Source organism: Astatotilapia calliptera, chromosome 1 (genome assembly GCF_964374335.1).
Source record: "Astatotilapia calliptera chromosome 1, fAstCal68.1, whole genome shotgun sequence".
NCBI lineage: Eukaryota > Metazoa > Chordata > Actinopteri > Cichliformes > Cichlidae > Astatotilapia > Astatotilapia calliptera.
In genome coordinates, this window is record NC_137422.1 from 27,294,699 (window position 1) to 27,321,838 (window position 27,140).

The 27,140-nt window shown below is 40.6% G+C and overlaps 1 protein-coding gene across 2 annotated transcripts in view; it reads right to left on the reverse strand.

Moving 5' to 3' along the window:
* The window catches only part of kif26ba (kinesin family member 26Ba), a 100,340-nt gene that overhangs the window by 21,454 nt on the left and 51,746 nt on the right, over positions 1-27,140 (reverse strand). For both annotated transcript variants that reach the window (XM_080303291.1, XM_026171119.2), the window contains exons 4-10: positions 22,507-22,711; positions 9,501-9,716; positions 8,199-8,292; positions 4,977-5,122; positions 4,583-4,699; positions 3,194-3,380; positions 1,159-1,348 (exon numbers count right to left, since the gene is read on the reverse strand). In XM_080303291.1, the coding sequence (XP_080159417.1) occupies positions 1,159-1,348; positions 3,194-3,380; positions 4,583-4,699; positions 4,977-5,122; positions 8,199-8,292; positions 9,501-9,716; positions 22,507-22,711 (1,155 nt within the window). The remainder of the gene's footprint in view (positions 1-1,158; positions 1,349-3,193; positions 3,381-4,582; positions 4,700-4,976; positions 5,123-8,198; positions 8,293-9,500; positions 9,717-22,506; positions 22,712-27,140) is intronic.

The following is a 27,140-nucleotide window of genomic DNA, read 5'->3' on the forward strand; positions in this document are numbered from 1 at the left end:
CCATGTGTGGGACTAATAAAGGTTATCTTATCTTATCTTAGTCTGTAAATGGTCCTTTGGTTCCTTTGTCTGGGACCTTATTTGGGACTTTCTCAGACATCTAACATGATTTTCACTTTATTTTGTAAAGTGGTCTCCAAAAAATCCAGTGTTACTGACTACCTTATGAGTGTGTTTGCTCGTCACGTCCACTTTCAAAGGGTCAATCGGACGAGGGTGAAAACCCTCAGCTCAAGGTTTTAACTCTCTAACTAATTAGTGACGTCACAATGTCTGTGTTCGTCCTTTATATACAGTTTATGCACAAGACACCATTATTTTACCTTATAAATAAATACCTTCATTATATTTTTAATATATATCCTCCACAAGCCCAACTTCAACAGTCTTAATTCAATCAAAAAAACTCTTACTTCCTGGATTTATAAAAATGTGTCAGTAACACAGCATGGATTGTTAAAAACCAGTCAAATCCCATCACACTCCAAAAGTGTCTGAGTCACCAATGCCAAATCAGAGTCAGCAAAGCTGTGCTTAGAGCTTCAATGCTAAGTAGCAGGTTGTTTTGCAATGTAAATGCAAAAGCTTGTGATTAAATTAACCCAGCATGAGCACAGAGCTACACAGCCTTGAGCAGAGTGGAAGAGCAGAAGGGAAGCAGAGAGAAATTAGAAAAAAGGAGGGCATTTACAGTTTCACATCCCGTATTCTTACTGCCAGAGCAGGACTATGCATCACTTTAGCTGTTATGATTTCTTTTCCCCTGGTTCAAGTATTTTTATTTTCAAACAATTTCTTCTGGCTAGAGTTACTGGCTCTATCATCTTTGCCTTTTCCTCTCTCCTTTGCTGTCATTGGCAGTCAGTTAACCAACAAAATGAATGTGATGAATATGTAACACCAGCTGCTGTTGTTTATGACAGTAAATCCCCCAAACCTGAAGCAACTTATGAAATCTGCTACTATCCTTTCCTTTTTACCTCTCACATCAAGATCCTGCTTTCCACCTCAGCCTACCGTTCACTCTTCTCAACAGTTTAGTTCACCAGTTTCTGAATTTATCTTTATTCTCCTCTTAAATTTATGCATTAATTAGTCATACTCCCACTCACCCACACCCACCCATAAACACAAACACACACACCCACACGAACGTACTTATATGGGATGTGTTTGCTTCCATTGACCAGGGCCAGAATCACATTGCCGAGTGCAGACAGCGAAAGGCACAGAGGAGCCGAGCTGGGTGAAGAGTTCTCCCTGCTTTTCCCACCTCCTCCTCCTCCGAGTACTTTAACATCACAGCTGCCCAGGTCCAGCAGGTGGAGGCGACTGCGACCTCCTGACACTAGCAGACGAGAAAAGATGGCTCAAGATTGAAGGACAACTTAGAGTTGTTAATACAGTATACTGCATCTGTAAGAAATCTATATTAACAGTGACAGTAATAATATGAAGATAAACGTTTCCTAACATCAAACAAATCTTAATATTTGACAAAGATAACCCAAATAAATGCAAAATGTAGTTTTTGAAGGATTATTTAATTTATAAAGTAGAAGAAAAACTATGCAGACCTACCTGGCCCTATTTAAAGTTAGTAAGTATATAAAGTAATTGCCCCCTTGTTAAATCATGAATTAATGATGATTAACCGCATTTTTGGAAAAGCTGAGCTCAGTTTCTTAGCCACACTCTGGCCAGATTACTTTCTGTTGAATTAAGCAATTACAGAATATGAAGAACATGAAAAGGTTACATGAAAAAAGGCTACAAAATCAACACATGATGCTACAATTTAAAGAAATTCAAGAACAGATGAGAAACTAAGTCACTAACATCTATCAGTCTGGAAAGGGTTAAAAAGGCATTCTTACGGCTCTGGGACTTCAGTGAACCATAGTGAGAGCTATTATCCACAAATGGAGGAAACTTGGAACAGTGGTGAACTTTCACTGAGGTGGCTGACCTACTAAAATTACTCCAAGACTGAATTGATAACCCAACCAGAAGGTCACAAAATAACACAGAACAACACCTAAAGAACTGCAGGCCTCACTTAGCTTATTTAAGGTCAGTGTTCATGATTCAACAATAAGAAGGAGACTGGGCAAAAATGGCATCCATGGGAGAAAACCACTGCTGACCAATAAAGACATGACTTTTACTTTTTACAAGGTTTACATCCCATTAGATCTGACATAAAACTGATATAGTACTTCATAAGAAGAACATACAATCAAACACGGTGGTGGTAGTGTGATGGTCGGGGGCTGCTTTGTAGCTTCTGGATGTGGATGACTTCGTAATTTGTGGAACAATAAATTCTGCTGTCTACAGGACAACCCTGAAGCTCATGCAGGCCAAAAACTGATGCAGGGTTATGCAGCAGGACAGTAATTTGAAACACTGCAAATCTCGATCTGAGCGGCTCAAAATAATTAAATGAAGGTTTAAAGGTTTAGGGGATAATCACCTTTTCACACAGGACCAGGTAGGTCTGGGTAACGTTTCCCCTTAATAAATTAAATCATCATTTTAAAACTGTATTTTTGCATTTACTTAGGTTATTGTTCTCTAATATTAAATGTGTTTGATTGAAAGAAACATGCAAGTGTAACAAATGTCATTACAGTTATCATTCTTAAGCATTCACATTTCTCTCATACATACACAGATGCACACACATTACAGTTTATTTCATACACACACTTGTGTGTAACATAAATGGCCATAATCAGACATAATTTGGTCAAACATCTCTCAGGCATAAATAAAACCACTCATATGCTATGTGATTTGTTATAAAGACCAAAAATAACTGTTGGAAATGACTTTGATTAATATATTAAGGGATTGTGCATTCAGTAAAAGGTGCATGTGCATCTCTGTTGCTGCAGTTTATTTGTAGCAACCATAATAGGAAGCATTTAGATCGATCTGCATATTGATCTGTCCTTCATTGTTCACTCCTTACTTTGGTCTCCAGTGTTCCACAATTTATTCATAGCAAACAATATGTTTCTGTCTGCTTTTATCCTACTGTGATTATCATAGTCACAACAAACAACAACTATTTTCCTGCAAAGGTGAGCGCAGTAGAAGTAATCGTTAAATGTTGCTATTGAGACATTTAATTGTTGCACCAGTAATAACAGTTTGAAACATCAGGGTTTAAGCATGCACTGCTTACTTCCTCCTTTTCCCGTCTTTTCCATGCGATACTGATATATGTGTAATGTAAAGAGCATATGTGAATTCCTGTGCTCTTCTTCAGTGGTGTTGGAGCGTTGGCTACTATGGCGAGCTGCTATGGCTGCATCCAGGAACCAGGCTGCCTTTTCTGGTGTTGGAGCGCGGAGCTCAGACTGGTTCTGCAGCTGGAAGAGTTTGGGGAAGAAAAAAAAAGCATAACAATATTGCACTTTTATAGACGTGATAAGGAAGCAACCGTGAGTAGCCAGAGGACAGGCAGTCAGACATGCCGAAAGACACTACTTCACCTTAGCTTGAGGGATTTGGTTTACCGAGGGAGAAGTGTTTAAACGCTGATAATATTGTGTACTGTGAGGATTCAGCGTGGCGGAAGACTGATTGGCATATTTTTAATAAATCATTTCTAATTTGTCTGCAGGTATGTGAGAAATAGAGGGAAGCAGACGTGAGTAATAGAGAGAGAGGAGGGAAGTGAGAGTGTGTGTGTGTGTGTGTGGTACTGCAGGATATCATTACTGATGAGATTATGTCAGATTAGTTAAGGATTACACAGATGTGTTTGTATCAGACCCTCTAATCCTATAAACATACAGTATGACTGAACACACACACATATACGGCTGCTAACCCATTGTCGCTCATTTGTTTTTGGTGTTCTTTTTACATTGACACGTTACTGAGACTACTGCTGTGCAGATACCTGCAAAGGGTGTTAATAATAGTGATGTTCATTAGAATTTTATTCACATAAGCCGTCTTTTGTTTTCTGAATCTTGGTTATTAAAGGTGTTTGTTTAGCTGCATGTAATTTTGAAAAGTCACTTAAAAAAACAAAAGTTTGAATAGACAATGAGCCTTTTGAGAGTTCTGGTTATTTTTCCAGTTTTGTTTGTGTCAAGTGTTTTTCTCTTGGCATCGTTTTCACAATCAGGTGAATGAATCATCCGACTGTTTCTGAATCATCTCTTTAAAAATACCTCATTTTGGCATTGTTGGATAAAAACAGGATGCTGAATGATCAAAGTCCCTTTTTTTCATTTGATGCACATCCACAGTACTGCCAGATGGACTCAAGAGCCCCATTATCAATAACATCGCCCATATTCAAATGTATCCATATAAAACTATTTTTATGTTCATTTATCAGTTGTGGTTATTGAGCTTAATGTAAATGATACTAGATCATCTCCAAGACGAGTGTCTGTGGGTTCACATGCAAGCCAAGACTGCAGAGAGCTGTTTGATGTGAAAAAACACATTTATACAGAGTCTGAATCTGTAAGGTTTAAACCCACAGGTACAAGTGACATGAACCAGTTCCAAGGTAAGCCGTGATGTTTTTAATTGTGTGTTTGTGCATGTGTACCTGCATGCCACAAATGGGGTCCTCACACAGGTAGACCCCAGGTGACTGCCCATCCTGTAAGCTGCCTGTAGCCACTTCAGATAACAAGTCTTTAAGGTTCTCCTCTTTTCCCCAAACCTGCACAAAAGCACAGATTATTTCAACAACAGTAGCTTCCTCATTTTATTTTCTCAGTTTTCTTAACATCTGTCTAGGATTAAATCTGGCCAGAAGAATCTTAAATTAAAATTTTACTTCACTGAGAGAAGACAGATACTAAAGATAGTTGACAGCTACTGCCAGTGCTTTTTAGAGACTATCAGTGCCCTGATTTGTCAAATGTCTGCATCAGGATTTGCACTCGTTTTTTTCTGCAGGGAATGTTTCAAATTAAGGTTTCATTGCGATCACTGACCTCAACTGCAGAGACGCGGACGGAGAAGCGTGCACCAGTTTTCTCTTTTCGCTCGTTGATGAGCTTAAACAACCAGGAAATGGCACAGGGGATTATACCCAGAGTCTGAAGAGAGTCATCGCGGCCGATCATCGTGTAAGATTTACCTGAATGAGAAAGCCAGAAAGACAATGGTGAACGGGAAATAAGCTGAAGATCTATCAAAAAGAACATCAACAGAAATAAGTGTGAATAGATGTGTGTGTGAAATGCACGTGTCTGTCCCTTTCAGTCACAAGATGATGATTATCCCTTTCCCACACCTGCTCCGGCTGTCAGAAGTTGGAGATCAAACACACACCTAAACAAAGCCATATGTCACACCTAACAATCACACCGATGGGAACACTTGCACGAAAGACAGACGACATCAAAAGCCTGACTCCTGTGATGCAGCGCAGAGAAATGTGTCTGATTTGTTCCGAGAAAGGACGGAGGGGAAGTTGTCATCTACAATGTAATTTTACATTGTTCTGCACTCAGTGTTTCCTGGAGCATCTAGACTACTGTCAAAAATGATGACTTGTCCCAAAAATGTGATAAAAAATACAACAAAGAGAGTTGTATTAAGTATCCGAAAGCTGGTGCTGTTGTAGTAGTATTTATAATTCACAATGCTCAGTTTTCCAGATAAAACATAAAGAAAGCTTTTAAACACATGATTATATAAAATGTTGCCACCCGCTATGTTAAAGAGCTCTTTTAAAGCAACAGTGGGTCATTTACTTTGATTTATCAGATTTACCAGTTGATTTCTTTTCATTTAGCAGATCAGATGGATTCCCTGACTCATAACGGCTCTGTGTAGTACCACTAACATAACCACAGAGCACTTGAACAACCACCCTTTCTCTTTTTTGCCTTTAAAGCCTGTGTGCAAGTGACAAAGAACACATTAAAACACACATCTGTGGGAGTTTATATGTGGCTCTATAATGCGTCCTTCTGTTCTGACTACTGAAAACTGCAAATTGTGCTCATATAGCTGCCTACTCCACTGACTTATCATAATGCGTTTGTATCCACGTATGTGCAGTTTATGCATATTTCTGTGAATTGGTCTCATCAGGTTAATATACCTTTGCTATCAGAGAGAAAGTGAATATGTGTGAGGGAACATGGCAGAGCTGTTTCAGGAGTTCAAAGACATCCACACACGAGCTTATGCAGACACGCGCATTCATCATTACTAAGGACGGACACTACTCTAATAACGATAACAAAATCCATCACACATGACTCAAAGCAAGAGGATTCAATTCCTGAAGTTCATCCATTTGTTCAGGATCATTTAGACTTTTATTTAATTTTTCCTTTTTAATGAATTCCCTTTTGCTCACTGCAAAAATGTGCATGAGTGTGTAGTAGCTGGTCTGTGCCAGAATCCCCACATGTGTCTACAGCCAAGGGCCACAGAGCCGAAGGTAAATGCTCGTTGTGTTACTTTCCCCATTTTAATTAGTAAAAAGGTAATGCCATTATAATGCAGTCTCATTAAAATCCATGGCCTTAGGTGAGCTGGATCACAAAGAATTAACTCATCTGCTGCTACAGCAGCAGCCGTTTGAACATATACGAGTGAGGTCACGGCATTAATATAGCAGTAAAACTGATTGAGAAATTGATTTCAATCAAATAAAAGAGTTTGCAGTGTTATTAACATAATCAAACGCCGGCAGCAGGATATTAGCTTCAGTCTTAGCCATATTACACAGGATGAATCACAAGCATCATAAATCACGAGACAGTCTGTATTTTGCATGTCAATATTTGACAGCTGAATGAAAATATGTATTCATGTTAAAATGACAAACGTGGATCTAGACAAGCTGTCGTATGTGCACTGTGCACCATGTTGTTTCTGTCCTGGGAGTGTGACGATTACATGTGCATCTGTTTGATTGATCTGTCCTGGATCCTATTTCTGCTATCATTCTGTGCTGACTGTGTAAACCCTAGTGGTGGTTTTCACATTTTTTATGTGCATGATCTATTTTTAATGCTATTTCATTAGATAGGATATTGGGCCACCGGGAGTTGTGATGGACTGCTCAAAGATGTCCGTATAGTGACCATTCTTACATTCACCATAAACAAAAAGTGGTAAAATATGAAGAAGTAGAGTGTTGAATATATTTGTTTTGCAATGACATCTTGTATAGTCAGACCTACTCTGTCATGTGTTTAAGAAGAAAACAGGAAGTCAGCAGCTCATCATCTGAGTCACAACCTTTAGATCATGATGACGCTTCATCAAATTTGTATATACACTTGATTTTTTAAAGTCTCTCCAACTTTATTTTCTTAATTGAATTCCTACTAGCTTCCATTAAGTAGTTCCTGTGGTCCATATAAAGACATTGACAACACTGTTCACGCCATATTTGCAGCAAGGGAACCAATCAACCACCATCAATAGAAAAAAAAAGACAAATTAAAAGTTATCGAAATATTTGCTGTATTTTGCCATTTTAAAGAAAGCGATCGTTTGCCCATTCTCCACATCCTCACCAAGTTTTATGAAATTCAGCTGGGTAGTGTTTACATAATCTTGCTGACTGACTGTGGTTTGAGTTGAGCTGACTTTTTCTTCAGATTTGGCAAGATTTTGCTTCACAGCAACCAAACAGCGGTTTACATGTTGATCTTTGCACTGCAGCGCCAGTCGAAGTGTCACATCTCTGCTGTTGTCATGCTCTGCAGTTCAAGGAGACTTAGAAACTCAAGCTGAAGGCTCACAAACTGAGAAGGGGAAATGCTGCTTGTGTTTACAAGGACAAACACAGCAGCGGCTGACCCACAGTCGATGAAGCCTTATTCGTGTGTGTGTCTGCGTGTTTGTGGTGGGTCTTTGTTTGTCTCAGTGTATGTCTGGGATCAGACATGTTGCACAATGCAGTGAGGGGCCTTGACCCTTTTTAAGAGAACTTCTCTGACAACCAGCTTCAGAAGGATTAGAGGGAGAAAAGGACAGAAACACAGACAGAGCAGACCGAGAATGCTTTCAGCTTCAGCAGACACTAATCCTCTTCTTTCTCTCTCTGATAGATGAGGGCTAGTGGAGCGACGGCCAAGTGAAGAGCCGACACACCGATGGTCACACTCACTAAAGAAGACTCACGAGCCAAGCTCTGATTTTGTAGTTTTTGTGTGTGTGTGTGTGTGCGTGTGTGAGAATTTTACCCAGTTTAGAGTGTCCAAAGCAGAAGACACAGCCATCTGCTCCGTTCACTACCGACTGAATGACCTCAGCAACTGTTCCTGCACACACTTCCGCCTAACACAGGAAGACAGAGGAATAAACAGGGTCAAGTAAATCAGAAATACATTCAATTTTAGACAAACATTATTCAAACTCGCGCTGGAGCTAGGATTCTGCTGTTTTGTTTTGATTTTTTAAACATCTGACTGTTGGTGTGGAGGAGATGACGGGCAACTTCCCTGTAATTGTCAGTATTACTGTGTTCTGGTTCTATAAATGTCTTAAAGAATCAGCATTTTCTTTGAAGCTTATCTCACTGGCTTATCCAGGGGAACACATCTCGCCTAGATTCATGCAAATGCACATACCGACCAAGCAGCGACCTCTGCGGCTCAAAAGTAAAGGTAATGTGCAAGTCAAAGACTTCTTTCAGATCATGTGTCTCAGTCCTACCTTATGCTTAGCATCCTCCTCTGTCACACCAACCAACTCTGCATGACCTCCTTCTCTACATCCATGTCACCTTTTTGGTCTTTCTCTTTTCCTCCTGCTTGGCAGCTCCATCTTTAACATCCTTTTTCCAAAATATCCACTATCCCTCTTCTGCCTGACTCTCTAACTTCTTCTCCAAAGCATCTGAGCTGTGCCTCCTCATTTTTAATCTCATCCATCTTAGTGAGTTCTGACTCCTGTCAGTTTGTTACTGCCACCGTCTCCAAACCATACATCATAGCGGGTGTCAGTGCCGTCTTGGAAAGCTTCCCTTTCACTCCTGCTGCTGTCATTCTGTCACAAATCACCCGATACTTGTCTTCATCCACTCCACTCTGCCTGCACTCTCTTCTTCACTCTCTTGTGCACTGTCCGTTTCTTTGGATCAATGATTCCAGGTGTTTAAACTTGTCCCCACTTACTACCTCTATTCTTTGCAACTTCACTGTTTTAGTCTCCAGACTTCTCTGTTAAATCCCCCAGCTCACATCCTCATGACACTGTTTGTGAAACTGTTGCTTTTTAGAGCATTTTAATGCAAAGATGTGACAAATAAAATAGCAGCTATGGTAGAGCCTGTCCAAGAAGCTCATAACTCAGTTTTTGAAAAGAAATTTCTGTATTTTATTAGTCTGTTACTAACAACAGTGTTTGTTTGCATTGCAACCGCACATTTTATCTACCAGCATGGTATCCAGTTCTTAACAAAATTTAAGAAGAGCGTGAAGTTCATAATTTTGTTTTTATTTATAGTCATTTTACCAGACTTTGTCACATAAAATGTCTCTGACCTGTGATGCATCAGGAGGGAACGCTGCATCAAAAGTGAACATCTTTGGTGGGACCTGATTGGCTCCGGCCCTTTTCTGAGAGGCAGCACTTTGCGTCTGATTTGCTGATGGGTCCATGATGGTGATTTGTTTCTTCCTGGGATCCACTTTGAGAAAGGAACTGGACTCGGCTGCATCAGACTGAGACACCGGGCAAACTCTCACCATCACTTTCACCTGAGGGTAAGACAATAAGCGAAAACAGAGGTTGTTTTTTAGACAGGAGGCTAAAGGTAAATGCAGGATTATCAGTCAAAGCTTGATTCCCACCGTGCGTTTGGGAATCAGCTTGTTTGTTTGCAATTTTTCTGCAGGGGTGGATTTCTTTTGATCCAACAAAAACAAGAAAGTCAGCAGGGCACTCAGACAAACAGCAGTGTGAAAGTACATTGATACAGTCACACTTTCTGAGATAGTTTAGAAAACTTTGCCGGTGTCTGAGATCACTTGTCATGAAACATGAAGCAGTCTGACAAGCTTCTGTTGAGTTTCGGGTTCTCCTCATGCCAACCACCCATTTCTATTTCACTTTTAAAGCATGAACACTTTTTCCCCGCTAAAGAAATCTGCCTGTGTCAAAGCCATGAGCAGACCTTGTATGTATTACTGTGAAGTAGAGTTGCTGGAAGACATCTTCATGTTAGCTACAAACGACATAGAGCCACAAAACCAGAGTCACAAAAATTCCGCTTTTTAGTTCTGCGCTTATACAAGTCGTAACATGCTCTCTCTCCCTCTCATCACTTTACTCCCTCTAAGTACTTTTACCTCCCTCATCCCTTCCCCTCCTTTACCTGTCACTCTTTCGCTATCTCTTTCTCCTTCTATCCTAAATCCCTTCCTTTTTTCTCTCTGTTCACACCTCTTCTCTACTTCCACTTCACTGCCGCACATCAAAAGCCTGAATTGCAGGAATTCTATTTTAGCTTTCACTCCTCCTCTCCTTCGTCCTTTCCTCCCACTCCTGTCACAAACTGTTAGCAGCCGCAATTTGCCGCCTGGCAACTGTTGTTGTTTTCTGTGATATCAGCGGCTGCAAAACGCAGCGTCATCGAATCTGACTGAGCTCCAGAACATTTTAACATATAAACAGCCCTGGTCTCTGTCGGTAAAAGGTGTTTTCAAGTTTGAAATACTTCCCAGCAGTTTATTGTTGCTCATCTTCTCCTTCCATTCCTCATCTGTGTGAATTTGTCTTTGTCTCTCTTTCTTGTTTGATGTCTCGCTGACTATATCGCTCTCTGATTCAGCCCGTCTGTCTTCCTCTTTTCATGTCTGTCACTAAATCTTCCTCCCTGCGATGCAGTACAGGATTATCCTGAAGATTTACATCACACTTCTCCTTTGACAATCGGGAGAGAGACTCGGTTGAAGCGGATGATTGGCACTGGGTGTCAGGTGCTCTTATGACTCAGTGTTAACCACACCAACTGTCTCAGCGGGTGATAGGAGCCAACCTGATTATTAAATGCATTTGATATTTTCACTGTGACATTGGATGAACTGTGTGGGAAGTGTGTGCCATCCTTAATGTCTTATATCTATTCAAATATCACAGATGTTTTGTGTCTCTGTTGCTTTGATACAGAATTTATGTCTCGGTCAATGTCAGATGCCTTTCATTGAACTGGTAGTACAAGCTGCCTGGAATTCTTCCTGTACCTTAAAATGTAAGTGTGAAAAATGAGAACTATTTAGTTTAGATATAATCAGTTATATTAGTGTGAATGTTACATTTTGATATCCTTGGTAGCCAGTGATTGGTCCGCCGGAGCCTCCACTCCTGGCTGCCGCCTGGCACACAATGCACCCGACCCCCACTGCGCCACGTGTGGGTGGTGGGCCTGCAGGAGGATGGGCCTATGTCCCTTTTTTGGGCCCGGCCACTAGACGCTCATTTTCGGGCACCCTCCCCCGGGCCTGGCTCCAGGGCGGGGCCCCGGTAACCCTACTTTGGGCAGGGTGAACTGTTCGCTTGGTGTTCTGCTCATAGGGGTCCCTCACCCAGGACCAATTTGCAATGGGACACCCTACCAGGGAGCAGAAGCCCCCGGACAACATAGCCACTGGAATCTCTGGGACACACAAACCCCTCCACCACGATGAGGTAGCGATTACATCAAAAGGAGCCAGTTCAGGTGGTTTGGGCATCTGACAAGGATGCCTCCTGGGCGCCTCCTGGGTGAGGTGTTCTGGGAATGTCCCTCCGGGAGAAGGGCCCCGGGGCAGACCCGCTGGAGACATTATATCTCTCGGCTGACCTGGGAACACCTTGGTGTTCCCCTGGACAAGCTGGAGGAGGTGGCTGGGGAGAGAAAGGTCTGGGCTTCTCTGCTTAGGCTGCTGCCCCCACGACCCGGCCCCAGATAAGCAGAAGAAAATGGATGGATGTTACATTTTGTTCATTTGCAGTCATTCTCTTCACAACATGTTAATAATGTTAATAGACAAAGTCACAGTATCAGAAATTTCCAAACGGCATGACAGATGTAGCAAACATCAGATCAGCTAATGACAGGCAGAATCTGAGAAGCAGCTACTGGTTAAGTCAAGAACTGGATTCAAACACTGAAACAGGATTAAGCATCTAACTTCACCCCCCGTGCAATATAACAGGTATAGTTACGTCCTTTTGAACAATGAAACTTTTTTGTTTTTGTGTCTTTTTGTTATTTGCCTCTTTACACCAACACAGTGGATTTTATATCAAACAAACAGGAGATGGTTAAAGTGCAGACTTTCAGCTGTACATCAAGGTAATACAAATATAACACATGAATTACATGCAATGGGGCAGAGTGTGAGTATTTCAACACCTGATGTCATAAGCTGAGAATTTGCAGGACAATATCAATTATATTATGATAATAGTTACAAAGTGTGCTAAGCTTTCAGTACTTCATATTGCACTGAGGCACTTAGTAAGAAAAAAAAATTCAGTGAACTCTGTTTTTATGTGTGTCATACCCTGTCATATTTTATATCTACGAGGCACAAAGGTGCCGGACACATGAAAAAGATGTGGCTCCTGTGAGGGAGAGAGAGCAGGAGAGAAATCATTTGTCTGTTTGTGCTTGTTAGCACAGATGAATCATCGCCTGAAGTGTGCTTTCAGTTAAACGTAACCATGGGATTACCCATCACACAGTAATCCCCAAAACTCCAAATCCTGCTGAGTATTAGCTTACTACAAGTAAAGTCAACAATGCATTTATGTGCGGTGCTTAAACGACTACCAGGTTCATGCCACAGGTTCTCTAAATTAACAGTGTTGGTAATTACCAAACTATATATATATATATATAAATATATTTTTTTACTATAATGGTAACCCCAGCAGTATGCACAAGGTCTTTAGTTGGGCAGCTGTGGCTCAGGAGGTAGAACAGGTTGTTTACCAATCAGAAGCAGGATGGATAGATTCCCTGGCCACTCCAGTCTGCATGTCAACGTATATTTAGGTAAGACACTGAACCTTAAGAAGGAATTCTAGACAAAGAGGTTAGTTAGGTTTGTTTTCAGTTTATTATTTGCCTAACAAATAATATAATTTTTAACAGATTTCTAAAAATATGTGGCGGGGCGTGGTCTGCAGTGCCACTGCAGGCGAGCGGACGCACCTGAGCGGCATCCGCAATCATGCCGGTGTCATGCCGCAATCGCCGGGTTTAAACTGTGAACTGGACCCTGTCATGGTGTTGTTGGTAGTGGAGTGCTCAGCTACGAGCTGAAAAGCTGCAGCTGTGTGTGTAGCGTGACAGCAACCGTTAGAGTTAATAAAAGTATGCTGAAAAGCACGAAACCTTCATCATGCCATGGCTTTGTTTCATATAAAAATTGTAATTTTCTGCCAGGTGGTCTAATAAGTGTGTTAGCACGCTAAGTAGGGGTCCCTGGCTGTGAAAATTTCAAAAAATTAAAAAATTTCAAGTGAAAATTGTCATCCATTACATTTCTGTGCTGTGAGATAATATCAACCTTACCTATATAAAGTAAATTTTCTGCCAAGGGAGGTTATTTCTGCTGCTATCATTTTTTTAAATAATAACTTTTAGCCAAGGGTGAAAGAGCTAAAAGTAATCAGAACAAAGTCATGTTAGACTGAACAAACCCACCCCGATTTATTAAAAATAAAAGCACGCTGCCAGGCTTTCTCTCGGTTGCATCACCAAATGACCACAGACCTTTTAAGAGTCGGTTCAACCAATTTTGTGAGTGTCGATCAAAGAGTGTGGCTGTTACCAGCTTTCTCATATGAAGTTAATAGCACATGTAGTTAAACCTTAAAGCCTGTCTATAGGTGAGGGCGTGAAATGAAGCGAGATACCAAATGCAATAAATGTGTAACGTTTGATGACCTTAAGAAAACTGAACATACTGAGCCTTAAAGTTGGGTTAATGTTTGTGCCAAAAAAATCAAATCAAATAAATAAATAAACATCTATACCTACAACACACACAAGCTCAATCTCTCCCACACAGTCTTAGCTTCAGTACTAAGCCCTCTCCTGACCCCAATAAAAGAGCCCATCACATGAGTAAGAGCCTAGGGGGAAGGATTTCACCAACGCATGCTTTACAAGGCGTAACTCATAAAGTCTTCCCCCCTAAGAGCCCATTTCCTCCTCATGTCCAAGAGTGTGGAAGGTGTTCATGTATGCGTGTATGTGTGTGAGACTGAGGTATAAGTGGGGCCAAAATGATGTTCCTATATGTTTTTCAAAAGATTAAATGAAATCGCAAGACCCACCAAGGGCCATTAACCTCACTTACCTTTTATACCAACAATAAAAAGCTCTGCAGTAATGATGGTGAACATCAAGAGGGAAACTATTTCTAAGTAAAATATAAAAAATATACCACAATAATTAAGGTCCCTTTGTACCACTACATACAGTGTAGTTCAACTTTTAATCACCAGCTTTGTTTTTCAGAAACATTTGGGCTCAGCACTCAGTTTAAGGCATTTAATCTGAGATGAGATCTGTAGTGAAATCATTTGTCTGCATGTTTTATAAAAACCCACACCCACAATAATCTCAGAGGATCCTTGGACTACTCGCTCTGGTGAATCAATAAATGTGGCGCAGCCAATATGAGATTTGCAGGAGGAACACAAAGCTAATGGGCTCTTTGCTCTGTTTAATGAAAAAGAAGGGAGAGAAAGAAAGATGTAGCCTGAGAGAGAAATGGGTCACTAATGACTCTCCAGACACTAACGCGGCTGTCACGGTGCTCTCAAACTCTGTCCATCTCCCTCTTTGGAAGCAACCCTCACTTCCTCTCTTCTTTTTTCACCTTAAATATTCTCTTTATCCTGCTCTGTCTGTTATTCCCTTTTGCAAGACGGAAAACCATCTACTGTCTTCGGTGTCTCTTTATTTGAAAAAAAAAATCATAATGCTCAATATCTCAACCCACTCCATTTTCTCATCTCATCTCGCTCGCCTTTCCTTACCTTAAACGTCATCAATACTTTGCTCTTTTTTTATCCTGAAACAGAAATTCTTAAATGGTTGAACATCTTTCGAACGTGTCAGAGTTTATGTTTGATTCACATTTACAGAGAAAAGAAAGAAGAGGACATATTTCTGAAAACTGGCCTTCACAGGTCTTCCTGATCCTCCACTTTAAATACCACAATTAAGTCTTTGAGCCAATTTAAGGAAAGGAATTAAACAACTAACCCTGAGCTTAGAGACCATTGCTCGATAGCCCCCTTACAGCAGAGCTTCATCGCTATTGGCCGGAAAATCAATAAGAGACCGAGACTGAGCTCTAATTGGTTCCCTAAGACTGCAGAAACAGACATTTGTGCAAACACATGTACAAAGAGAGCGATACAAGTACAATATAGGAAGAGAAAGTTCAGGCTTCAATCAATTCTAATCTGAACTAATTTATTCATTTCACCTCGGCTCGCAGACTCAGAACATTCATGTTAGCTGTTCTCTTTTGGATGTACTGCCGAGATATTACAACCCTGAGGTTTGATATATACATAAATGAGCTCTGCTGTACCAGAAACTGTGAAATAATGAAGCAATTTAATGTTTTGGAATCACATAAGACTTCTATGTTCACCTTTAGGCACTTCTGGATTTTCTTTAGGTGCCTGTGGTGCAGGTACCTAAAGAACATTTACTGCTTTATTTAGCTTATGGGCCACAGAGGAATTACAACACGCTTTTAACTTCTCCAAAATTTCTCTTTCTACATAAAATGTAGCAATTTTTGGAATTTGCCCCTTGGGGATAAATTAAGTTTATCTGACTCTGACTGAGCCATAGCTTAACAACAGGATCAAAAAGCACTGCTCTGTCATTTAGCATAGCAGTAGTAGCCACAATGTGATTGCAGGTTGCTGCATACTAATTCATTGTCTTATTATTCTTTCCACCTTCTGCTGTTACAGTGCATTAAACACAAGCTACTGTGCTGGAGTTTCAATGATTTCGTTACTGCTGTTGTATTATTTACAATATTATCTTATGTGCATTTTAATATGATACCAATGTTAGATTATTTTAATTAATTATTTTAATATTTGACTAGGGACAAAGTTAAACTAGAAATCACTTGCATATTTACAAACATTATGAAACACTGAAGGACGATACCGCTCTTGGGTGACAGTCACTATCCATAGCAGCTGATACATATGCTTTCTAATGGTCATATTACTGCTTGTAAGCTTCACTGAACCAGGAAAAAAGGACTCTTTAAAAGTATCCTTTGCCAAACCCGGCATCATGTTTTTTGATGAAATTGTGAAATTGTGTTTCCTGGGGAAAAAACCTGCACAGGCATGAGGAGAACATTCATCTAATATGCTGTGTGTCAAGCATTTCTTAAAAAAAATTGATCCGTCAGGAGTAAAAATGAACGTTTCTTACTGAGGAAAGGAATTACCTGACTGGCTCTCTTGTCTATCATCAAATTTAAGACACATCAATTTAAATTATATAGCCTCGAGAGTGTTATACACCCATGCTAACTGTGTGGGTTTGTGTGTGTGTGTGTCTGAGTCTCGCGTTCTTCAGGCTTGCCAATACTGACAGCATTAATATTTCAGCTAGTAGGTGGAACAAAGTGGATACTGTACTGGATTCCCATAACAGACTCACTCACCTAGATACAAAAGCCCGGACACTCAGATAGGTGCAAAGACATGCAAAGGCCCACGGAAATGCGCTTCCACGTGCTTACTCATGACATAGATGAACACAGTTTGTGGCCTGTGGGGAATCGTGGCTGCTATTAAAAATTGATTAGCTGTCGGACTATCATTTCACCCCAAGGTCAACTCACAATCTGTGAGTGAGCACATGTGCAAAATGCTGGATACAGAGATTAAAGAGAAGGAAAAAAAATCTCAGTCCTTCATTGTCATTCAGATACAGAGAAGAGTAGATATAAAAGTGGGAATAAGATAAGGCTTTTCCTTCACTAGATAAGAGATGAGACGAAGATGGGTTAGAGACGGGGAAGGAGTAGACAAGTGAAAGCTTCCCATATTAGCCTTTGTAACACTTCTAATAAAATTTCTTATCCTTCTTCAGGTAACTCTATGTAGATCACATATAAAACTGTGAATGAAGTGCAATAGGCAGCTCAAAAGAGGATATGTACCCCTGGGGCAACTGTGACATACTCATGTATTTCTAAGAGTAACAGTACGGCTTTGAATGCTGCTCACGTGGCTAAGGAAACAGACATATGACACACAAGAATATTTTCTCCAGACTCGACTGCAAAAACAAAAAAAAGAAAAGGTCCAATATTTTCAGATTCTTCCCGAAAACTAAAAAGACAGCGAATGCACGCAGTTTAGAAGTGGAGAATTATGATTCCATAATCTAGCAGCGATACAAGCATTAGCTTATCTCAACTGCTAAACGACACTTCTGATGACAGCTGGTGATAAATCCATCATGAAACTCACAGCTTATAAAACTAATTTTGGATAGTCAATTTAAGATGCATAGAAAGTCTTTTTAGTGTAACTTATCTTTCTTAATTATAGAAGAAAATCCTTTTTATCCAATCGCTGGAACTCCTCTGCAATTTTTTATCTTTGCTTTTCATCTGACAGCTTCAAAGATGATAATGTTTCAGTCTCTGCTGAATGTCAGTGTACTCTATAGATTGTTTCCTAAGTGATAAAGCATATATAGTTTAATTTCCTACCGATATACATCTCTCCTTGCTGTTAGTGCTCTGAATGGAAAGTTCCCAACAGACTGATTTGATTAAAATGAGACGGAGCTTACCAACATGTACAGAAGCACCGTGTATAGAAACAATATGACATCCCTAGATAGAGCAAGCCGGACCCCTCTCTCTGTCTTTCTTTCTGCAGCACACACGTACTTCTGACCTGCACAGGTTGATTTCCCCTGGCCTTAAATGTGATGTCTCAATCTGTTTGGTGCCATATTAACATCGGGGAGAACACTAACCCCCCATAACACTCACAGGCAGGCCCATGTATTCTGCAGGATGTATCGTACACGTTTCCACCAGGGGCTATGCTGCTTCCTTGACAGCTTTCATTGTACACTATAATCCCATGAATATGTGCCCATGTGTGAGCGTGAATGTGTGCAAATGCCATTTCAGCAGGGAACCAACCCCCACCGCAGGTGACATTTTTACTAGAGAAATGTCACCACAGCCATTTTCTTCCCATATGTTTGCGTGAGCATGTGTGCACACAAGTGTGTGTGTGTTTGTTAGTGTGTCAGAATATGAATGACTGTGTGTTTGATTAGGTCTTGGCAAGCTGCAATTAATTTCAAAGGAGAGGCTTGTTATACTCCAAATATTAGAATATTGCCTTGCTTTTGTACCATTTTCCTTCTTTTTTTATAACCCAAAAAAGCAGATAAGAGAAAAGAGGTTTATCTTTGCAAAAAACACAGAATTGGTTGTTTCATGTGTATGGAAACTAAGATGTAAGTCAAACACTTGTGGTTCAACTTCCATTCATTTTCTTGGTTATGAGAAATTGTTCTCCTCCTCTGTTGCTTTATCCTGAGCTAAGCTAACTCCTATCTCCTGGTGCAAACTTAGTAAGTATACGGTGGACACTGATCTAATAGATTATCAGAGTTGAATCAAAGCAGGTAGTCTGATTGTAGAGCTCCAGGAAGAGATACAGGTTTCTAATAGTAATCACTGTTCTTCCAGTGGCATGTTTCTGATGGTAAAGGAGGTCCACAGAAGACTGCTCTGTCTCTATTCCTGTTCACCTTGTACACCTCAGACTTCAGTACAACTCCCCTCCAGGTCATACCACCTACAGAAACACTAACGATTTTGCAGTGGTTGGCTGTATTAGTGATGGGGAGGAATTATCTTCTTCTGAATGTGAATTTAGTCCAAAGAGACGGTGATCAATTTCATAAGGAAAAGGACGTTTAGGAAGGCTGACTGTGATTTTGATATGATAACAAAGATATGATTACTGATTCATCCAGCACCAATTTTCCCACTTCAACATAATAGGTAGTACTGCAGCTTAATGCCGGTTTCTACTTGTGTTAAATGGAAATAACCAGAATTCTATACAAATATATATGTGAAGCCAGCATGGCAGTGCTGAATACTGCATTTCATCTCGTGACCACTTAAGGCTGGCTCAAGTGAGTGAATACACATTTAAAATTGTTATTAAATAAATCAAATCAAATAACTGTGGCAGTTTGTGCTTCGGTTTTGATTCGAAATGCTAGCATTTCATTAGTCTGTTGCTTCAGCACTTATTAGAAGGTATCCGAACTTGTGTAATAAACTTGTACAGCCTTCCCATCTAAATATGGCTCCAAAAAAAACAACCCTCAAAAATGTGGAGTGAACAAACCAGTACATCACATGATGATGGCATGTCTATCTGCTGCTGACTGACTCTGTTTGCATCTTCCTGCACTTGTAGTTTGAGTGTAACTTAAGTCCCAAGAGAAAACAATAAACCATGAGATATTTTTAATAGTTTAGAGATATTGCATTAATACCATTATGTTTGTTTGTTCATTTATTTATTTAGCAGCAGTAATCTTGTTGTAAAAAATTGTTCTTGTGAAAGCCCCACTAAACACCTTAAGGAAAGGTATTTCACAACAGAAGAAACCCTACATACTGTACGTGGTAGGGGGCTCATAGTTGGTTTAAATTAGTTGTAATAGAACACAGTTTGTACACATCTATCATGAGGTAAAAGAATATCAAAGTGGGGTGAAATGGCAGAAAATATATTGAGCATATAAAAAAAATGTCACAGAGGCTGTGAAGAAGGTTTTGGTGTACGTGCTTTCTGATGTACACTTTGTATGAGGCTTCTGTTCAGGGGTCGATCTTATAATCATTTGTTATGTTTGTGACTATGGCTGTAAATATGTGAGCATGAATCCATCTCCTTGACAACTGAGAAGACATCTGCCATCTCCATATGGAGAGAAACAGAGAGAAAGATTCAAAGGAGGGACAAAGTAGAAAACAGAGAACACAAAATAATCAGTTAGAACAATTAAAAATTATATATTTAGATATTTTTATATTTTTATCTTTAAAGTTTAGAGAAAGCTTCTTTTTAATTATTGGTGTTTCCCATCTTTTATTTGATACCAAAGACGAGAAATGAGAATACCACAGTACTGAGAGTTTTTGAATTTTAGACTGTAGGAAAGGGTTCGAGTTCTCAGTATTTTATGGTTTTTCTGACTAAATGGGTGTAAGTAGTATCCTGCATTAATTTCGCAAAGTAAAATTTTATTGCCTCATTATAAATGTAATGGAACTGACTTGAGACACTGGGCTTGGGTCTCATCTGGTATTTGATATGAATGTCACACAGAGTTAAAATGACACGATGGCAGAGTGCCCAAATGGTTGCAGCCCATGGCACATTATTGAAGGTCCCTGGTTTGGTAAAGGCATTTATAACCCTCCTTTCTGTCTTCCTACACCTGCATCATCCTACAAATTATGTCACACATGCACAAATGTATAACAGATTAATAAACAGATAAGACCTGGTAGAAAAAATATGCACATCCAGTTGTGCTGCACACCGATTTTATGCTTGTGTCTGGTGAGCGCACACTCAAAAGCACAATGGGACAAGTGGGGTCTCTTTCTTTCTCTGCGTGTGGTAATGGACACTGTTGCTTGATGTCTGATTTTGTCCTCCATAGTCATTCATTTTCTAGCAGGAAGGACACACACATACACGCCTCTCACTCAAACTGTGGAGGAGGGGGCACTAAAAACTCATTACATGGACGATCAATATTGCACACACTTGAGAACCGAGTGTGTGTTTGCCCCCTCTACTGCATCCACAATGCACACATGTGCGCACACACATACACATACCATGCTGGCAACAATGACAGATGACTTTTGTCAGCCTGATATGTGTTACCGTGGTAACCGGTAGGTTACATTTTGGTATGTTACAGCAGAGGAGACACACACACGCATGCCAGTAGACACATTTAGATAAATGAGGCAAGGTCACGATAAAATACAGCAGCTTAATATTTGATCAAATTTGAATACTTTGAGGACTGAACTAGCTCTTAAAACCAGATCGTTTTACAGTTGCCAACACAAATATCAATGCAACTAAACATGAAAAAAAAAGAAAATTAATACTTACAAATACCTCCCCTGGGATCTCTGACCCTTTTTTTGTTTTGGGCAATCAGATCACAAGTGGGAAGCACTAAATACAAGTGTAAACAATCTGCAAAATGGACTGTGATGTGATCGCTTAAACCACTTGCCAAGGTGGTCGGGGACACATTCACTGCATATCTTTTGTAATGTAATCACTAATAGGTCCCGATGCATCCCCAATAAAGATATAACAAGTAAATGCTGTTAGTGTAGGTGGGCTGGTATTATTATTATTACAGTTCATTAAGCATTTTGTTGTCTCTGCTCTTCCTCACTTGACTGTTGAGAGACGGATGTTATGACTGTGCACAATACCCTGGGACCTTCTAGTGAATGTGACCTAAAAGAAACTGCATTTAGGCATGAAGACAATCTCCTGAAGCTCAAGCCGAGCATCAGATTGGGGAAGAAAAGGTCATTTAAGTGGCTTTGATCATAGTTGTTGGTGCCAGATGGGCTGCTCTCAGTGCTTCATGATCTGCTAACCTACTGGAAACGGCCCCCCACACAATCATCTGTAGAGTTTACAGACAGAGTGGTACAAGACAGTAGTGACAGAAACCACGGTATGCAGAAAAGCATCATTTAACTATAACACACTGAACCTTCAAGCACACGGGCTACAGAAGACCACAACCGCTGCCATTCCTGTCAGATAAGAACAGAAAACTTAGGCTACAATGTGCACAGGCCCAGCAAATTCAGACAATAGGACAGAAAAATTTTGCTTGGTCCGATGAGTCTCAATTTCAGCTGCAACGTTTAGATGGTCTGGTCAGAATTTGGTGTAAAATGGTAAATGGCCTGTATTTGTATAGTGCTTTACTAGTCCCTAAGGACCCCAAAGCGCTTTACACATTCAATCATCCACACATTCACACACAGGTGATGGCAAGCTACATGTAGCCACAGCCACCCTGGGGCGCACTGACAGAGGCGAGGCTGCCGAACACTGGCGCCACCGGGCCCTCTGACCACCACCAGTAGGCAACGGGTGAAGTGTCTTGGCCAAGGACACAACGACCGAGACTGTTCAAGCCAGGGCTCGAACCGGCAACCTTCTGATTACAAGGCGAACTCCCAACTCTTAAGCCACAATCGTAAACTACATGCTTGATTCAAATCTTCTATCAAGAGCTCAGGTAGTGGTTTGGGGAATATTTCCTTGGCACACTCTATACCCTGTAGTACCAACTAAGCGTCATTCAAACACTACACGCTATCTGAGTGTTGTTGCTGACCATTTCCTTCCCTTTATGACCACACTACATTCTTTTACTGTTACCTTTCCAAGTCCAGGAGTATCTTTGATCTTGTTTGCTGCACGGAGGAGACAAGGTGGAGCTGGGGGAGGAGCCATCAACAGGGTGGAGCTAAAATTGGTGGGAAATAGGGGTGGGTCACATGATGGCGATGATGTCACTGTAGCTGTGAGCGCAGCCGTCTTCTGCTTCTTCTTTTTGGACGCTAAGCTCAACTTCTGAGCAGCTCTGAGAGAGAGAAAAGCAGAGAACAAAAGGAAGAAAGAGAAGGAGAGACAGCAGTCAACCTGTCACATTATTATGCTTAAACTACACTGTGACAAAGTCAAAACAAACAGCAAATATTTTCAGGAGATGGATGGTGAAAGGAGAGGAGGGATGGGGGCACGCATGCATGCACATACAGTGTGACTCTGCACACATCCTGATCCAAAGTAAAACAAATATGCAAAACCCAACCGATATCCTTCAGCTCATGCACACACAAAGTCATGAACACATGTACACACAAGCATATTCACATTGCTGTTTACATATGTGGCAGCATCTGGATGGGGAGTGGTTCATTTCCCTTCTTGCTACACAATTCCCTGCGGCATTCAGCTCAAAAGAAGCCACCAGAAATTATATTTATACTCTATCTCCTCTCCTCTTTCCTCTCGTTTGTAGCTTTAACTTCTAAACTTCTAAATCTCACTTTCACTCTCTTTCTCCTCTACTTCTGCTCTTGCTCTCATTTTTCTACCTGTCTGCTTCTTTCAGAACAATTGTTTCTCGTCTGAAACTTTTCTAACACTCCTCTCATGCTTCATTTCCTAGCAGAAATACCTCATATACATATATAACAGTCTGGATTTCTATATGAAGCACAGCAACTTTCACTCGTTTTTTCGTCTTTGTCAAGACAGTCGCGTCAAATCAAGTCAAATTGTTTATCTGAATAAATTTAGCTTGAAAATATACGTTTGCTGATTTATAATGAATGTAATTACGTCATTATTAACAACTGATGAGCACCAATCTCTGTCAAATAACTGTTTCTACTTGGTCAGAGTCCTGTGCAAAAGACCTGTTCTACATATTCATATTTCCTAATGCAGATGTATATTTAGTATATTTTTCTAAAGCCAAAGAGCTTCAATATAACCTGGGCTGAGCTTAAAGGCAGAAGAGAGGTTATGTGAGAGTCATTTTGAGAGAAAACTGAGCAAGTCTCCAAGCAAAAATGTGCTCGAGTGATTTACGTGATCTACATTTGGATTAGTAAAGAAAGAAATTCTTGAGTTTGAGCTTTTGCTTCTTTAACTTCAATTCAACAAGCCACAACTGAAACTGGCAGATTACCTAACAGCATTAATAATGTGATACAAATTAAAGACCTCCAAAGGGCCACAGGCAGAGATTTCTGCTCAGTTTTTATTCAATCTATCTTCATATATATTTCCAAGATAATAAAAAGAGAGAAAAAGAGAATGAGAGACCTTGCACTCTGGCACGCTCTCTGTCAAAGAGCCATATTCTCACACCATTGGCTTTCAATTAACTGCGGCAGGTTACAGAAATGAGAGCGAGAGAGGGGGAGAGTCAGCGAAAAGAGAGAGACTGAGAGAGAGAGGAGAGATTCGGTGACCCGTAGAACGATGAAGCATTTCACCATTTGACTAACTCCCTGGAGATTTGGGTGGGAAGCTGTGTGTCTGTGTTCCTGACTTTGAATATGTGTGTGAATGCATACTGTTTGCAATAAACCTCCATGAGAAGACTCCTAATTGGTTTTACACTGTGTGAAAGTTAAGCTTACATACTACAGCAAATGCAATCATAAATAATTACAGGTTTTCTCATGATATCAATATAACAGTGTACTGCCCGTGTAAAATGCAGAAGATTACATAAAATGATTTACTGTGTGATAAAAGTAATAATGGACTCAAAACTGTGGATCCATTCTGTTTATATGGTGGCATGAAATGATTTTTTGGGGGAAAAAACTATCTTGTAATTTTCACAGGAAAACAACTGTAAGAAGAAGCTGGATGAGTTGCAGGATGCGACACGACAATGATGGATTTATGCATGGTTACTCTGCTGCCTACTTGTAACACACAGTGCTCGCAGATGAACTTTTTTTTTCTTCTTCTGTGCCTAAATGCTCATTTGTGAAAGGGCTGCTTCTTGGACAAAGGATTTATTCTTAATTCTTTTCTTTTTTTTGACTGTTTTTATAATGCATCCCTTAAATCCTCCAGCCACATCAGTTTCAAAATGCACACATGCATCTATTGACATGTTTGTATCAGTGCTATTACCCTCTTATTATATCCTCTCACCCTGACTAGTTTAATCTGTGGCACAACTGAAGCATGGTGGACACGCCACCTAACTGGTGCCATTTAATGACAAGTGGCCTGGGATTTGTCTAAGTGGATCTATTTCGATCTAACCCTAAAGTGAAGGGCACTTGTTTTCCATCCATCAGCTGTTACATCCCTTCATCCTCTTTTCCATTACCTTAATTCCTCCACTCTTCTCCGGCTTTCGCTTCCCTCCTATTACTTCAATCCCGCTCGCTCTAAACCATTCCCTATACCTTACCCTTTATTTTATTCCTCTCTCATTATTTTTTATCCTTCATGCTTTGCTGTCTTATTCTCTGCCCTCTATATAGCCACCCATCCATCCCACCATCCATTCAGCCTTCCTCACATGTATTGATTCTCTCAGCCACCCATGCCTCTCATCCTCTAGGTCCCTTGTTAAAAAGCAGCACAGGTCACAAACAGCCCAGCTAATAACATGCTGCTGCTTTTGCTTTTTTCACCCCCTTCCTTTCACACAACTACAAAAACTTTCAATTGAAATGCACACACAGCTGATTTATGGCTGCTGTCCCTCTGACTGTGTTGTTGGTTGAGTGGCTAATTACATTCTTTTTAGCAGACTGTCAGTAGAAGACGATACAGGGAGAGACAGAGAGCGATGGCGAAAGTGTGAGAGCACTGGCTAAGAGGGACAGGAGACTGGCTTTACCGACGTTATCTATTGACACGTACATGCAATCCACGACTGACACACTCCTTGCTCTCAATTAAGACACTGCCATATAATCTGCAGTGTATTATCACTTCTTTTTGCACATCTTTTTCTTCTTCTTCTTTTGACTGCTCCCTTTTTGGGTTGCCACAGATGACTCTCCTCTTCTATATCAGCCTATCATTGTCCTCTGTCACACCAACCCTCTGTGGCTTTTCCACTTGTCCTTCTGCCTGGCAGCTCCATGTTCAACATTGTTTCCCCATTATAGCCACCATCCCTCCTCTGCACATGTCCAAACCATCTCAGCCTTGCCTCTCACCACCTGAGCTCTCCCTCTGATATACTCACTCCTAATCGTGTCCATACTGGTCACTGCCAATAAAAACCTTAACATTTTCAGCTCAGCCACCTCCAGCTTGGCCTCCTGTTTTTTTTATTAGTGCCTCCATCTCCAAATTATACATCAAAGCAGGTCTCAGTACCATCTTGTAAACCTTCCCTTTCACCCTTGCTGCTATCGTTCTGTCACAAATCACCCTAACACTCGCTCCACCCACTCTACCCTGCCTGCACTGTCTGTTGCTTTAGATGACTAACCCAGGCGACTGTATTAGCACGCAAGGCTGCATTATAAAATATCAATACACATTGTGTTCAAGTCAAGACATGAAGACAAGTCAAGTCAGTTCATTTGTATAGGTCAATGGAAAGATGATGAATGAATTTATGATGTCTGCTGCTCTTCTGTATTGTGTCTCCTAACCAAGCAACCAAAGCCTCCTTTGTTAAAATGCCCACCTTCAGCTATGAAATGAAGAATATGTAGCTTCTGCTACACAGAAAAAAATGCATTTTACATAAAGGTCTATAGAGGTTTCCAAGGTCATACACTGCTTATTAGTTCATTAGCTCATCAAGTCTTTGTTTGCCTGAAGGACATATAAAGAGTTTTAGCACTACGCCTCGTTTCAGTGTGTTAATAATATGGTGTGTTAAATCACTGTTTGCAAGCTGTCGGGCCTTAAACGGAAGGAATGAAAGGCAAGAATGTGGGCTAGTGACGACACTTTAGAGCAAATAGGCCTCTTCCTCCATATGTCAAAATAAAAGTTTAAAACACACACGAGCAAAACAGAAACCATAAAATGTGGTCCCAAAGTGAGACAGCTGATATGTTAATTTGTTTACCACTATACTCATATTTTAATCATCAATCTACCATTGTGATGTCTAATTGGTCCCCAGTTATCATTTGATGGAGCACTTCTTTTTAAAGAATACAGAAGAGAGATAGTGAGATGTAAATGAGACAGCCCCCCCCCCCAGTCTCACTGCTATCCTCCATCCAAAATAACAACGCCCTACCAATTCACCAATTCACCTGGGACCTATTCATTTAATCGGCTACCTCCAGCACACACACACACAGCCAGCCAAAATCCCCAAAGATCCAATCCCCGGAGCATGCAGTAAAAAATTCCTTCACTGATAGAAACTCCCTTCCCCCAGTGACTAAGAGCATGCACACACCACCGCATGTCTCTATCCTCTGGCCCAGCAACCCTCTGGGGACAATGCAGCACAGGGAAGATGTAGTGCTACTGCGTGAGTGTGACATATT